The 17,374-nt window shown below is 33.1% G+C and overlaps 1 protein-coding gene across 1 annotated transcript in view; it reads right to left on the bottom strand.

Annotated features, from left to right (window-relative positions):
- The window catches only part of LOC106464435 (DIS3-like exonuclease 1), a 59,976-nt gene that overhangs the window by 39,589 nt on the left and 3,013 nt on the right, over positions 1 to 17,374 (bottom strand). Inside the window, exons 2-6 of the mRNA XM_013924576.2 lie at positions 16,422 to 16,629; positions 13,343 to 13,479; positions 7,063 to 7,214; positions 5,723 to 5,804; positions 1,880 to 2,033 (exon numbers count right to left, since the gene is read on the bottom strand). Of these exons, the coding sequence (XP_013780030.1) occupies positions 1,880 to 2,033; positions 5,723 to 5,804; positions 7,063 to 7,214; positions 13,343 to 13,479; positions 16,422 to 16,581 (685 nt within the window). The 5' untranslated portion in view covers positions 16,582 to 16,629. The remainder of the gene's footprint in view (positions 1 to 1,879; positions 2,034 to 5,722; positions 5,805 to 7,062; positions 7,215 to 13,342; positions 13,480 to 16,421; positions 16,630 to 17,374) is intronic.

Below are 17,374 nucleotides of genomic sequence, written 5' to 3'. Positions count from 1 at the left end.
ACATATTCTTTTTTGAGCACTACTGACAAGCACACAACTTTAAACATCAACAATCATTTGCTCTGTTTTAAGAAGAATCACTGATGGAAACCGAAAATATATAGTTTGTTGCTTGGACAATAACATGGAAAACAATATTGCAAAATGAAATAAAAAATCTTAATAGCAGTTTATAATACTTTATGATAAATGGAAATTGTTCCAATAAATTTGAAAATTGCTGAAATTCAATTTCAAATTATATGTCACAGAGAATACTAATAAAATGTCAATTCACACAAAACACTTTATCTGATAATCAGACCATTATAATTTAACAATGACTTTTTAAACTTCTTTCTTTGCATGTCACCGAGTTACATTCAAAATCTAATTAAACTACTTTAATATCAATGTATTTTAATGAAACTATTATTAGCAAGTATGTTATAGTTCAAAGTTTTATGTTATCCTAGTTTTAATCCTTTATTTAAAAAACAACATTGAAAGCAATAATGAAATATCTCAGTTTTGTGTCATATGATGCATGAGCTATAAACAATGATCAAATTAATTTGGCAAACTACAGCTTGAAACAGAGGGAGGTCGTCAGATACATGTCAGGCTAGACAAGAATGTAGTTTATTTGCCTTTCTGCCACATATGTTTCAAAGTTCTTAGGCTGAATGCAGTTGAAACTATAAATAAATTTTGTTAACCTCTTTTATAGTTTAAGTTGAGCTTAGAAGTTACATGTACTTTCAACATGTACGTATTTATAGTCATTAGAAAGAGCTCATTTTACACTATAATATAACAATGGTTATTCTGAAATTGGCACCAAGTTGTCATTCTTGGGTAGATGTAATTGCTTGTACTATTTTTGTCTGCTTTGTTCATGATAGCACTTAGTTGTTTCTTACTTAAATATATTATAGTTAAGTATGCATTATTTGTGTTCTAAAATTCACATATGAAAGGTTTAATAATTTTTATAAAATAACCAGGAATATTCCTCACTCTGCAAGGTTTACATCACCAAGCATGTATAAAACGACTTTGTTGGAGGCAAAGGTATCTCTGCTGTTCATACTGTTCTATTGCCCGTTGACATAAATAATCAATGGTAAAGAACAGGAGAGGAAAAAAAGACATTAAAAATAAACTACAAGTGAAAAGATAAAGACGAGAAATTAAACATAAGACCCAAGGAAGATATTTTAAGGTTATTCAATGAAGAGTTAAAAGGTGTGTATATGTTTCCATTTCTTAATTCTAAACATTTCATAGCACCGTATGTTGATGATAATAGCTACAGTTAGTGATATGGTAGAGGAAAAGGAAAATAAAATTTACCTTAAAAAAACTTTTGACATTCATTTATGAGTTTCTAGAGATTATGCAACTGAAATGTGAAAACTGTAAGATAATAAATATTATTATTATTATTATAATAAAAATAAAAATCTCCTTGCAGACGAACTATTCAGAGGCCGAGTGCAAATAACTACAATACATAACGAATTTTTATTATTAAAATTAAATATTTTACTTTTTCTCAAACTACATATTTTTATGAAAGTTTTTATCAAAATTTTATCCACTGGTTTTATTACTGGAACAAAATTTAAAGCAAGTTACATAACGTGCTTCAGTCTAAAACATGTTATTGTTATAGGGTTAAATTCTATCAGTGACATGATATCTTCCACATAAAAGTTCAAGTGGCACAGTTATGTACCATATTGATGTTCAGAAGTCACAAGTTTTCTCAAAGAGTGAAGTTGGATCTATATAAAATTTAGTAAGTTAGTTATGAAACCATTTAAGTTAAATATCTGATTCTAGTAAAATAAATGATGTAGAAGAAAAAAAACAGTTTTTCTCCCCAATGACTTACCAGAAGTTTTAATTTCTGAAGCAGTTTGAGCTATTGTCTGTAAAGAATCAAACAGATCCAGCACCTGTTCCAAGTCAGGCCAGAACTCTTCTAAGTAATTACGAAACGAAATTACAAAAACTCCAAGAGTTTGGTTTTCATATTTCTCTATCACCTGATTCAAAAGGGTTAAATAAGAAAAATCAATTATAACTGTAATAATAAAATTATGAAATGAAAACACAATTTCAAAAATTATATAGTTCATTTATAGGTAAGACGTATTATTTTATACATAATGCAAACATGGTGCTGCTGAGCATTCATCTGACTCCCGTTTATGGTGACCATTTCCAGTGCAGCATTTAAAAAGCTGCACATGCAGGCAAAGCTAAACATTCACTTTTGAAATGATGGGGAAACAGGCATGAATAATGTTGATGGCAAATTTTATTTTTCAAGCGGGATATTTTACACTAAGTTGTTTGGAATTAATCACATTATGTGATGTAACTTAAATAATAAAAATACAGATTTACCATATGTTATTATTGAGTGGCTCTTAGCATGACTGAAATGCTCAACAATTACTTTTCGCAGTGGGCAGTATAAGTAGCTCAGATAAATTGATAGATTAACTTAAAATTTTCCTAACACTGGGGACGGGTACTTTTGCCTGTATGAATATAATACAACATTGATATCTGTGTGTGTGTGTGTATATATATATATATTTGAAAAAAAAGTTATACTTTACAATCCTGCAAAATAAAATGCTTAAACCTCAGTGTGTCAATTTTACTTTGGATACTAAAATTCTGAAAAGCTAATTTCATTGTCAAATTCTAATATCCAAATGGATCATTAAAAACCATGTTTATATTTTTTAATTTCTTACATCACTCATTTATAAGTATCTATAATTCTTTTAATTATTAACTACAAAGCTCCCAAAGTAAAGATTAGTCATTAATGAATTTAGTTTAACTACTACTAATTTAATTTAAAACTGTTTGTTGTAGATTTTTAGCACAAAGCTACAGAGGGTTGTCTTTGCATGGCTTTCCCAAATTTTGAACTGATGGTAGGCAGCTAGTCAACAGTACCTAGTTTAGGCTTCTCTTGTCTGGCCAAATAGTGAGAGTTGATAACCACTCGTATAATGCATCTATAGCCCCAAGTGTAGAGCATGATTTTTCATCAAGAGCATGTAAATCATAAATTCTCTGATTAAGAATCTGGTCATGCTAATCACCAGGTCTGCTTTTAACTGGTACACTTGTTGAATAACATTCACATTAATGCTAGTACAATAGCTTATTCTTAAATTATTTATTTTTACTTTTTTTAGTGAATGACCATAGGTTTCACATAGAAAGCTACTCATAATAAATGCTTTTAAAACATAGGAACAATCTTACTAAAGGAAGTAAACAATGAAAGAACTTTTTTATTGTTCCCCAATTCTCCAGCACTTGAGGCTTACCTATATAATGATTAGTGACCCTAAAATGATGCACAAAAATGAAAGGGATTATCTAAAAATACTTACATTAATGACTCAAAGACCATTATTATCCTAAACATTGTGCCTATCCCTTTAAAATTACGAATTTTTTTAGATTTCTAAAAAAAAACTAAAGAACAACTTCTAAGACTAATAAAATTGGGGCCATTGGAAAGTTATAATTTTCCTATACTGAAAATGTATTTCCAATAGGTACTTACCTATACAAGATTAGCTATTCCCATTCAGTGCTGCCCTCTATATGCAAACTTTTTCTTTATGCATGCCACAAGCCTTCCACTCACCCCCTGTTGGAATGCAAATCATCATGCATCATCTCTTAACCAATAGTAGCATGATATGCTCACGTGATGCATGTGACTCCCTCTACACTCCTTTACCGAACCTTCACTTCAAAGTTTGGCAGAAGGTGTGAGCACCGAAGTGGGGAGGAAGGGTGGGAATTGTGAGAGGAAGTAAGTACCTATTGGAAACACATTTTCAGTATAGGAAAATTATAACTTCCAATACGGTACTTACATCCACTCACAAGATTAGCTAGAATTCCACATTGAGAAGGAGGAAGGACCAGTGCGAGAGAACAAAAGAGGTACCCTCGAAAGTATCCGAAGGTACCCCTGACAATGAGAGAGATAGATCAAAAGAGGGGAACCGCACCACTTCTGAGCCAGGTATACTCTTTGCCCATGTGTGGAATGTGTAAGACATAAGTGCAGAAATTGAGAGGTGTACAGTAATTAGGCATGGTTGACCATTTTTGGTAAGTCAACTAAATACAAAACCTCCTTGCAGGGTACCAACATCCACATGAGGGTAAGATGAGGATCATACAGTCTTCACCTCAAAACCAAGAATCAGGGATTATGACCCGTACCGATTTCTGGGTGTAACATGATGATAATCACTGATATATCGAACTGGGAATTGGCATCTGGTATTGAAAGGATGTCAATCACATGGAATCAATTCGTGTGAGAACTTATGGTGATTGGTTCACTCTAATCCAAAAACCTCTTAGCAGGGTACCGACATCCATGCGAGGGTAGAATGAGATCTCCCAATTGAAGGGGTGAACTGCAATTTCGATGGCTCAACTCCAGTGTTTATGTAAATGGCATCAGGAAGTCACATCATCCAGTAAGGAGACAGCTAAACTTCCTTGTGTAAGTAAATGGTATCAGGAGGCCACCTTATTCAGTAATGTGACGGCTCAACTACGGTGTTTGTGTAAATGGAATCAGGAGGCCACATCATCTGGCAAGGTGAAAGCTCAACTTCTGTGTTTGTGGAAATGGTATCAGGAGGCCACGCCATACCATAAGGTGATGGCTCAACTCCTGAGGTTGTGGAAATGGTATCAGGAGGCCACGCCATCCAGGAAGGTTGAGGCTCAATCCCTGTGGATGTGGAATTGGTATCAGAAGACCACGTTAACCAGTAAGGTGACGGCTAAACTCCTCTGGAGGCCACATCTCATCTACACCAGCAGAACACCACTGCCCTACTCTCGACTGAATGGTTCTAGCCCTTTCGTTGTGGAACTCAATCACCACAATGGCTTGGAACTGGAAAGTGGTAAAGACTCCCATACTCCACTAGAAGAAAAGGAAAGAGAGAATGCAATGGAGAGCCTGGATGAACGTTGACACCTGAGACAGTGCAATGGGTGACCAAGAAATCTTATTTTGAAAAGCAGACCATACCTAGTTGGTCACTCGCAGCATGACAGGGATTGGCAGCAATCCCCTTCTGCTTTACTTATGTAGTCCATTGAAATGATTTTCAGAACCCATGGATCGACCACCGAGGACTTCCACATGTGGGCAAATTGAAGGAGTCTGGCCTCCCAACCCTTACCTAAGTAAGTCAAATAAAAGAAAAAGTAATCTAGCCATTGGAGTTCGATCTTGACTATGGGAGAAGCAATGTTAATTATGCCATTTGCATAATTATTAACAGTATATACAATAATAAATTGCTAAGTTTATTGTTGTTTTTTGTTTATCAATGCATGGCCATCCTTATTAGTTTGCACCCTTACATTTATCAATGAACAACACATGCTATTAATAGTGTCCACTGTATTCAAAGTAACTGATTCGACTATCCAAATGTCTCAATAACCTGGAAGGAATACTTCATTATAAATGCATTCAGATTAATGAGGTTTCACTGTGATCAAATAATAAACAAGTTTACTTACTTACACTTTAAACTGAATTGAAACTAACTTTATAACACAATAGAAGTGTTAAAGATAAAAGTCTACTCAGGACACTGAAAGTTTACAGAAAATTATGAAAAATGGCTTGGAAATTAAACAACTATATACTTACCTGTGGGTCCTCTGTTACTATGATAATTGGTATTTTTCCTTGCAAATGCTCATGATACCATACCGCTGTTCTAAAAGTTGCACTATAAAAGAAAAACTGAAATAAAGTTTCTTGTATGTATAGGGAAATGAAATGACAAAAATCCGATCTCACACAATTAATCACTAATCATAGACATATCATGCATTTCTAACAAATCATATACGTCTTTAAAGGACTTTAAATATAACAAAATACCTTTTATCAGTAAATGAGACTGTTGGACCTTTATGTCTGATGTAATTATCTTTCCAAACAAGTTATTATATTTACAGCTAAGTGTGTCTATAATTCAACACTTAGAAAGTGACATATTATTTTTGCCCTATATTGATTTCCAATTTTTTTTTGTACGTGTGTTATAACAACATTAGCCACTGATTTTAAAAATTAATCACATGGTTTTCCCTTTGATTCTTTTCATGCAACATCTAGTTTTCAGTGTTGAACTCATGAGTCAATTTTTAATCAAATCCCCATGTTATCTCCTTAAACCCAAGCGGACACTGCCAGCATCCAGCCAAAAGTTTCAATTTACCCATTGAATGGTAACACCAAATGCTCAACAGGGAGAGGATTGAACCAATTTACTCAACAATACTTCATGTGGGTACCACTCATGCTGAAGGTAAAAACAAAATTCATAAAATTTAAATTCTATAAGGTATGATGATAGTTATTAGGAAATCACGACAATAATCCTGGCAGAATGCGCAAAAAGTGATTTTGGTCATGGAATATCAGAATGATAACATATTTTTCACATTAGAAACCTAATAACAGTTGAGTATTAAATATACAAAATGCTGCATAAGCATCAATAATGTCAACTTAAGTCACACTGTGCTTAAATTGCTAATGAGATGTTATGCAGTACATCCACATGGAAGTTACTTTGAACAGTTACAAAGTTTGAATGTGGAAGTTTTTTTTTCCATTCTAAGATTGAACAAGTCTTTGATAACTCAAATACTGGTATTAGAGCAATAATATTTTTGAAAGAACCCTGCTTCACTTCATACTAATACTTTAAATCAAGTATAAAGTCTACTGTATGATTTTCATTATAAAGATTGGGGTAAAAGTGATTTTTACAGTTATTTCATTTAGAACATAATTCAATTTCAAACATTTTATTCTGAACAAAAAATTAATCTTCATTTCGTGCTCACAAGTAAAAGAAATATAATTTATCTATATGACCAACAAAACAAAACACAGGCTTTTATTTTATGGTCAATGACATACAATAAAATGTTGTTTATCCAAATATGAAATACTTATTCCAGACTCAGAATTACCAATGTAATATCTCTTTTGAACCATGTCCATTTTCTTTCTCAATATAAGTATCCTTATGTAGTTCATCCAGAAATGCCACACATTCTTTCCGAGGATCTCGTATGATTGACAAAGCCTTTTTGTAATGTCTCTTACCAATATCAATCAAAACCTACAATTCATAGGAAATAAATTATTTGCACATTAGTGTAATTACAATATATAAAGTACTTGCAAAGCCAGCATGCAAGTGAAAATAGAACAATTTAAAAAGGTGTTCACAATAAGCCATAAAATAGACATAAAATAATACTTACATCATACTAATCCAAGCAAAATATATGAAATAAACACTATAAATTATAAAATAATAAACATACTAAAACATATAAAAGCAAAAAAAGGAAAACTCCACTGATAAAAATATGCACTAGTGCATATTACATGGTAAAATTATCATATCATTTAGCTATTCTACTATGGCTTTAAAAGTAGTTTTATTTCTAAGGTGCAAAATGGAATACTATTTTATCTTTATTGTTGAAAGTTTTTGTAAGTTTCTAAATTAACAAAATAATTACTGTGTGATTTAAAATGATATTCAACTCTAAAACAACATAAAATGTTTGGTTCATATTTGTATTGATATGTTTAATTATTAAGTTAATGTATTTGGTTCAAGAAAAAGTCAGGACTCACACCTATTACACACTATATTTTAACTTTTTTTTATTTTTAACACCTGCTGATCAAATAGTGCAAGTTCTTAAAAAAATGTCTGATATGAAAAAGAAATAGTTTATCCTTCAATAACAAATATTTTGAAAAAGTTATAATCGTAAGGATTCATCAAATCTTGTTTGTGTGAAAAAAGTACCTTAGCAAACAATAAAGTAAGTTAATATTGTTTATCCAAGTTCAGCATATGGAGACCTATAAATGGAAAGATAACATTTTCCTAAACTGTAAATGTATTTCCGATAGATACTTACCTCCCTCACAAAAAAAGCTTTCTTAATTTATACTGCTCTCTATTGGTGCACACCCAGGAGGATAGGCCTCCATGGTTTACCACCCTAGCAGTTAGGAACTGGTAATTGGCAAGGACTCCTATACTCCACTAGAAGAAGGAGGGAAAAAATGCATTGGACAGTCCTGAGGACCACAGCACCAGAGACAGTGAAATGGGTGACCTCGATACTTTATTTTGAAAACAGAGTGATCCTGTCAATGGAGTTGATCAACCAACACCTGGTGGCATCTGGAATTGTCCATCGGGTCCATGGTAGGAAGAGCCTCAATGCTATGGATCATCAGAGATGGGAAGTAATCCCCGTCTGCTTTACTCATGTTAGTCCACTAGTGTACGGTCTGGGAAGAACATATTTATGAAGCAACAGTGGTCTGAAGTATGGCAAGGGCATGTGGGAGGAGATGATTATGAGGATATGCATACAGGTACCAACCTGACCAATCCTGACTCTGAGCATCAACTGTTTCTGCCAGAGGATGAGGAACAGGAGACCAAAATCGGGAAAGTGGTGTATGGAGAAGAGTGGCAAAAGCATCCAAATCTGGGACACCCCACAGAGCACACAAAACACAAAAAATGGGTAGATCCAAGGACCACTCCAGAAGGGAGAATTGTGTTGGTACAGCCAATTCACGACTAGATTTAGGACACCTGGATTATGACATGCCAATAAAATGATGGGACAGCAGTGGGCTCAACACAGAAGATCCAAGGTTTGAAAACTGAGGTCTGTCAATCAAGTGCCCTTTGCATGGTGATGTACGAGACTACTATAGAAACGTTGGAGTGAACCATCACCAATTGGCCCTTAGAAGCCCACAGGAAGTGAATCTATAAAAGGTGACGTAACAGGAGAAAGAGGTACACCCATGGTAGTATTGCTCCGATCTAACCACCAATTGAAGTCAGCCTGTAAGGGAGGGGGAAGAGGCTCCATTGGTCTATCAAAACCCACTGATGAAAGGAGAGGATGAGAAGCTGCATACGGGACATTTCATAGTTCCCAACTGAAGTGAAGCAGGTAGGGCCCAACAGAGGGAGTTGAAAAATACCTCATGATGAACCAAAACATTGTGTGGGTGGGAGAAAAAACTACTCCATTTTGACAAGCCAACCCACCATGACAGTTTCCTGGAGAAGAAACTGAGGATGTAGGACTGAGTCGTCTTGTGAGGAGGCAAGAAGCAGCTATACATCCAAAGAAAGGTGGAAAAGGTCCCTAGAATGAATCAGGCAGGCAAAAAACAGGATCCTGAGGAGGGAAGGAAACAAGACTGTGAGACAATTGGGGAGATGAATGGAAGTGGAGGATCAGACTCACTGAAATGATTTTCAGAAACCATGGATCAACCACCAAGGACCTCCACATGTGGGCAAATTGAAGGAGTCTGGCCCCCAACCCTGACCCAAGTAAGTCAAATAAAATAAAAAGTAATCTAGCCATTGGGGTTCGATCTTGACTATGGGAGAAGCAATGTTGGAATGATGAAAATCAAAAGCATGATTGTCCACAGTATGTGGGGATAGAGGCAAAACGATCCCTGAATGCAAATGATCCCCAAACCGACCCAGTATACAGGGAAGGAGGAAACATTAAAATAATGACATGAAAGTCAAAAGCATGAACATCCACAGTATGTGGGAATTGAGGCATAACAACCCCTGAATGCAAATGATCCCCAAAACGACCCAATAAACAGGGAAGGAGGAAACACTAAAATAATGACACAAAGTCTAGTCCCTGAAAAGGGATGGGTATAACGTAGGAAATTGAAGATAAGAACATAACATAACTGAATAATCAAAGCCACCAAAAGGTGAAAGTGGTCTAGGCAAGTTCCCTGACAAGACATGCGACTGAGATTCAGGAGGGGGGAAAAAGCTGTCCAAATCCAAAACTTCCCAAACATTGAAAACTGTAATAGGACATCATCAGTTTGTTCTGATTGTTGCATGAAACTAGTCAACTCCTGACAGACCAGAGTTATCACTGCATGGGCTGAGAATTGTGATTCCAAACCATCGGATGTGGGCAGTAATTATGCTGCAGCAGTTGGAGTCGTGATCACCTGAAACTGTGAGTGCATAACTCATGAAATTGAAAGAGGAGAGAAGATAAATAAAATAATCCATAACTCTCCATAAAAGAGAACAAAAATGGTAAAGAACAATGAAATTAAAGTAGAAACATTAAGAAAGTAAAAAAACTTGTGGATAAGTGAATCAAAACATGAGCAAAAACACGTTTATTCAATAAGACTGCCAACTGAGAAGTGATTAACAGCTGCACGATTAGGGAGGGCGTTAGTTGCGATAGGGGTAGTGTCACACACCTACTGGTGGAGGGTTGCTGCATAACCATTTGCATGTTAGTATGAAGAGATAAGTGGAAGTATCACAGTTAGTGGCAAGCAAAAACTTGCAATGAGGTAAAATATCATATTGGAAATGGAGAGGTGAATAACTAAATTGTAAGCTTTATAGATTAAATTCAGTTAAAAAGCATCTAGTTCCAGAGTGGTTTCACATGAATTCATTATCAGTAGTTTCTGAATAGTTTTAACCATTTTGCCTCGGGCTCTTGTAATTTGAGAAAAATGTGTCAAGAATTTCACTTGTGCAACAATACATACAGTAACTTTGAGATTTCTTAATGTGTCCTCTCAAAAACTGGTAAGATTTTGTTAAAGATCATAGTTATTTTGTACACAAAAAATGACATTATTTTAATTAAACGTATTTAGTAAAAACATGTTAATTATCTATTGTAGTTACTTGCATTCAAACTATTAACAAATCGAATGTAAAGTGATTTTCATTTTAATTATAAAAATACTATTCTTCATCTTATAGTTTTCATATTTCATTTGCATAATCTCTAAAACCTCCAAAAAGAATACCAAAAGTTCTTTTTAAGGTAAATGTTTAATTACATTTTTCATTTTCCCTACCATGTCACTAACTCTAGCTATTGTCATTAATGTACAATGAAATTAAATAATTAAAATTAGGAAATAGAAAAAAAACACATACCTCTTAATTTTTTGTAGAATATCTTTAATGACCTTCCTTTTATTAAATTCATAATTTCAGGTCTTTTCCTTTCCATATATAGCTAATTTTTAATGTTTTATTTTCCTTTCTTGTCCTTTACCACTTATTATTCATCTCGAGACAAGTCAACGGTGCCCTTGAGGCATATCACAGTGTCTCTGGCAGATATGCGCAACCCTTTGGCAAAATTCTCATGCTCCATGTAATATCGGAAGCCTTGAGAACTGATGCAAAGCAGGAGGTATATATATATATATATAAAATGTTTAAACTTTCAATTATGCATTTTAAAACATAACTAATACATAATTAATTAAAATATAAAAGTAAGACCTAAATACAGTTTAAACTGTATCTTTATCTATAACATATTTAGGTAGAGAACAACCATAAGTGCTATAGTCAATCAAGCAGCCAACAATACTACAGTCAGTTACACGCACTCTATGAAAACAACTGCTCACCAATTTTAAAATATCCATTATTACTTTATAGTGTAAAATGAGCTCTTTCTAATGACTATACACATGTGTATGTACATCTACATGTAGGCTATAAAGCTCAAACAAATCTGTTCAAAGTGAGTGTGGTACCCATCAGGGGTTAAAAACATTATTACTTATTTCAACTGCATTCATTCAGAGATTTTTGAAATGTACGAGTCAAAGGCTAACTTAGCATCTTATTGTCTAGATGTACATCTACTCAACTACAATTGTATTACTGAAGATACAGAGTGCCAAAGTAAAGAATTTTTATAGCTCATTGGTCACTTGACTACTTCTGAAGTTTTAAGTAGTTTTTTAAAGGTTTCTTTCGAAATGCTAGCACAGGACTTATAAACTGCTTTTAAAAAGCCATCAACGTGTCACTGCAAAGTATTATACATTAACAACATTGTAAGTGTTGGCATTCATTGTTACTTGTTTAAAATTTCAACTCAATTATTGTTTCTTGGCAGGGAAATAGAATGAGTACTGTACAGCATTTAAAACAAATTGCATTAATTAAATTGCTAGAGAATAATTAGATTTATGAATTATTTTTTGTAGATCAAAAGACTGTACCAACTTTGTAAATGAGAATGCAAATTAAAGCTATAATGTTAGGAAAACACATAGGTTCAAAAAATCAGTTTAACACAAAAATATATACTCTACAACCTAATCACTTTCAAAACATGGACATTTCTTCTTCAGTTTGCCCCTGAAGAAGAAAGGTCCACCTTTCGAAAATGTTTGGGTTATATGGTTTTTATGTGAGCACCAACTTAGATTTACCACCTGAAACTACAGGATCAAAGAACTTATAATTACTTATGGTGTGTTACAGAATATTAAAATATTATAATTATCTTGATAACTGCCAAAAAAAGACCCTGGAAGTTTTCTTGATAACTGGCAATCACGATAATCACAAGTTTAGTGCAATATTTCATCAAAAGATAGTGTCAATGCTTGCTTTTGTGTGCAAGTAAATTTTTACTACTTGTTTTATAACAAATTGCCAGGTACCAAATATTTTGTTAAGCATCTCAAATGTTTATTAAAAAAATAGTATCAAAACATTTTGTTTTTAAAAACACCACTTCCATCACGTTAATGAATAGATATGCAACATGACAACTGTTTTCTCTATCAGTGCTGTTTATACCTTGACATTCTCAATTTTTTGTTGTTTTAATGAAAAAAAGTCACAAATAAATATTCAATACATGCTACTGTTTGAGCAACTGTTATTTTACACTTTTTTTGTTGACATCTAGTTAAAAAGAATCTTTTGGTAATAAAGCATTTCCAACTGCTAGTACAGATAAAATTTAAAATTTCAATCTCGCCTGTTGCTAAGAAAGATGAATGAAGATACCTGTTTTGAACAGTCCTTTACATGTTCATGCCAACTTTAATAAACCTACATGTAAATATTCATATTGTTTTGTCAAAAAATGTGGAAGGAATTCAAAAATCTAGTAAATGTAGATAGGAATAACTTTGAATTACAATACATAAGTAAATGGTGGGCATATTTCATTGCCCAACCCAAGGTATGGGTGATGTGTATCAGGCACATAATGGCAAAGATGATGAATATATATATCAAATTGATAATTTTGTAATTAAATTAAGAGATATATATAAGAGATCTTTAATAATTTAAATATTTTCTTATCGATACAACTGATTAAAAATTATTTTGAACATTAATGTACTTACTCTGTTAAGTGCACTCTGCACAAAGATAATTCCTTTGATTTCTGGAAGTTCCAAGATTTCAAGAAAATTGCATATAATGTCAAATGCTGGGATTACATAATGTGTGGCTTGTGTCGGAAGATGACCTATTCTTGTGGCTGACACATAAAAAAAAAAAGAAAGAAATATTGATTTAGATTTAACTGGCACATTTTCATTTTGAGATTTGAAACTAAAAAATGTTTTGAGAAATATACAAATTTATTCACTTTGGTGTTTTATGTATATGATTTAGGAATTTGTCTTATTTAAATTCTATATATGTTTATATATCATGTTTATTTAGGTTCAGTACCAATCTCATTCTCAGACAAATTACACTTTGCTTTTTAAAAAAATTCTATACTGAATTTATGAACCTACTAATTATAGAAACCCCAACAGTGAACAAAAATTATGTATAGACTAATTATTAATGTTTAATTCAGAAAACCTTGAAATAAAAGTAGGTTTATAATATTTGTATGTTTTAAGTCCCTCAGATGATAACATATATGATGATAACTTAGTGAGTAGTCTGCATTCATTCACTTGTATAGTACCTGCAATATCAATATATTAATCCCAATAAAACTTTCAGCAAGCTTAGTAGACCTTAAATTAGATATAAATATGAATCTTAAATTTTCAAATCATCAATTATACAAGAAATATCAATATATTATTATTTTAACATTTAACCAATTTAACCCATAAAATGAATTCTGAAAACATTTACACAATCACAAAACCCTAACTGTCCAATATTTTGATGCATACAGTGTGTTAATATTTCTATAAGTAAATTTTTAACTTAATGCCATCTAAGTGGACCCACTCAAAACTCTTGATTATTTCTGGTGGACATATCTTCTCTACATCTTTCTTGGTTTCAATGACCTATGAACTTGACATATTTCAGTTTTTGTATCTATGGCTTCATCTGCCCTCTTTCTCTCTCTCTCTCAAGTGTTGATGAAGTAGACGAGATACAGCTGTGGTTGCTCCAAGTGGTGCTTGGCTCTCTAGAATCCTCTGCTTTGTAGTAATGCTGCTAAAACCAAGCAAAAAAGTGCAAGGTGTCAAAGGGAGTTTATTTGGCTTCTCCTATTGCTATTCTCATGCCTGTATTCTGCACCCTTTGTAACCTGGTTTCCTGATTTTGCTACTGATGCACAAAACTGGATTCCATACTCCACTATGGTCATGACTATTGCTCTCATCAGAGATTGATAACACTCCTTTGCTGAACTTTGCAGCATATTTGAAAAAGGTAAGAATTCACTGATTTATCTCTCAAATGATTAATTTGTTTCTTTCTGTGGTCCAACAAAACACCAAGAAAATTGACAGAGTTCTAATGTGAAACTCTTCTGTCTGTATATGTTAGAGTGAAGAGAGAGGTGTCTTTGTGAAATCTTGTAGCCAACATCCAGCCGGCTTTATCTGGTTGGATGGACTTTTGTTAGATATAGTTCACTGGCAGACTTTTGATAGCTTCTTGCAGACCCTATACAACTCCCTTGTATGTTGACCAGATGTGCTGTTTATACGTTGAAGATGACAGGACTCATCAGGGATCCCTGTGGGAAGCCAGAGCTAATTTCAAAATTTTCCGACATCCATTCGTCAAATTTCAACTCACAGTGCCTGATGACCAGCATAATCAATATCTATCATATGAGAATGTCCAAGATTCCAACATCCTTTAGCTTCATTGAAAAAATGCCAATATCCACTCAATCATACGTACCTTTAAAGTTAAATAGCCCAACAGTGCAGTGCAGTGAACTTGTCTGCATAAACTGTCAGATGCTGTTTGCGACTCTCTTGACACTTGAGGTTGTGAATATCTTTTAAACTATTGACCCTATTCACTAGTAAGCTGGCGAGGGTTCAGACTGAAAGATGCTCAACTCCTTGAGCATCAATCTGTCTGATACAATATGCTAGTATGATTCTGTCAAAGCAGAAATAAGTGGTACATGGGTAAGTCACATATACTACTGCATAACTAACAGCAAACAGAGTTACATACTTCACTAATTAAATTTTATATGTCCTACATAAAAGTACAGTCAGAGCAAAAACTGTAAAGACAGAAAATAGGTCATGTAAAGTATATATCAATTTCAGGGGCATAGCCAGAGGGTGTGTGCATCAAACTAGTACTACAATAATTTGCAAAGTCTAAAAGGTCCACTTCTGATAATTTTTTAATAAACCCTTGACTTTCAAGTAAATCACTTATAATTCAATGTGTAAAAGAAAAGGTTCATATTTTTTGGGGGGAAAGTCCTCCTCTCCACTCTGCAGTACTGACTAAGCCCCTGAATTTTAAGAGGTCAGGAAATATTGGACTGCTCTGAATCTGTAGTAAAATCATGCTACTAAGATAGATATGTATATTCCAAAACATATGGTATATTAAAAGGAACAAACTACAATGGTATAGGGTAAAGAACAACACAATATTAGCATAGATATATCTAATTTGAAATAGAATATAAAATGTATAATATTTTTATGTTTCAGTTAATTACCCCATAGATAAAAAGGAAATCACTAACTTCACATGTAAAGAAATTAAGTTCAATTTCATTGACTTTGAAAACAAATTTAATACTGAAATACAAATAGCAGCAAGAAGAGTTAATTCAATCACTTAAAAATTTGCATAAATTATCCAAGATCAAGACTGGTGTCAAATACTCCAACAAACAACTTTGACTCTGCAAATTTCCATTTTTTTGAAAATATATCCCTCTATAAAATGCTTCTCTTAGTGACTAATTAGTATTTTTTAACCACCTTCTTAATTTAACAATATGATGGATTCATTAAATTCTGATGCACTGTTATCTAAACCATATTTTCATTTATTTGGCAAGATAATTATGATAAAGCACATGTCAGGTAAAACTAAAACCTCTCTGTCTTAAGTGTATCATAATTTATATATATGGCTATGCAAAAATCCTAAACAGCCCTGAAAAAACAATGATCAATAAAAATAGATAACTATTAAATTGTTTCACAAGGCATTCATAAAGAAAATTACCTGTTTCAGTAATACATCCATGTAAACACACTGGGCTGTGGCAATAAACATCTCCTCGTAGGTATTTTTCTCTGACAAAACTGACTGTTTTTCCCCGAAGCTTAGCATTTATCCTTTTCTCAATTTTGACAAGGTTAGAATCAAGTAAACAGCAGGACATTGTGAAAAATTTGGGATTTATTTAATTAATTTCTTCTTCTTTACCTCACTGAAAAAAAAAAACTGCAAATCATACACAGGTGCAAAACTTCATTCAACATAAAATATCAAATCCCTGATATAATGTACAAATCTGGTATTCTATAAAGTATAAGACATACTTATCACCATTACTTTATTAAAAAACAATAGAATACATGTAGTCCCTATGTCATGTATATTGAACTTTCTTGTATATTTCATACATGTACATAATGATAATAACAATAACTTCTTATCAGAGTAAGCAAGGTACTTAGAGTAAAATTAAAAATCAACTGGTCATCATTATTGTTAATTAAATATATTTTTCTTACATGTATACTTGTAAAGACTAGAATGAATCATTTCATCAGTTGGGTACCCTCGCTGTTGACAATATTTTCAGCCATAATCCCAATATATCCCAAGATTCAACCACCTCAGGAGATTTAGGTTGGTAATACATGTTTTAAGCTAACAATGCAAAACAATCTTTACAATAAATGTATGATAATAAACTATAAATAAAAATATACATATTAAAATTACCAATTCACAATAAATTTATTTAGAATAACTTTATAGAATAACAAATGAAAAAAGATAATTTGATTACTGACGATCTTTATTTTTATCTATGTAAAACTGATTCACGCACACCACAGCTCTATGGCATTCCCAAACCACACAAACAGGACTGCCCCCTACAACCTATACTGTCCACTTGTGATTCATTCAACTACAATCTTGGCAAATACATAGCCTGGGCTCTC

This window comes from Limulus polyphemus, unplaced genomic scaffold (genome assembly GCF_000517525.1).
Source record: "Limulus polyphemus unplaced genomic scaffold, Limulus_polyphemus-2.1.2 Scaffold1653, whole genome shotgun sequence".
Classification (NCBI taxonomy): domain Eukaryota; kingdom Metazoa; phylum Arthropoda; class Merostomata; order Xiphosura; family Limulidae; genus Limulus; species Limulus polyphemus.
This window is presented reverse-complemented; position numbering and strand designations above follow the sequence as displayed.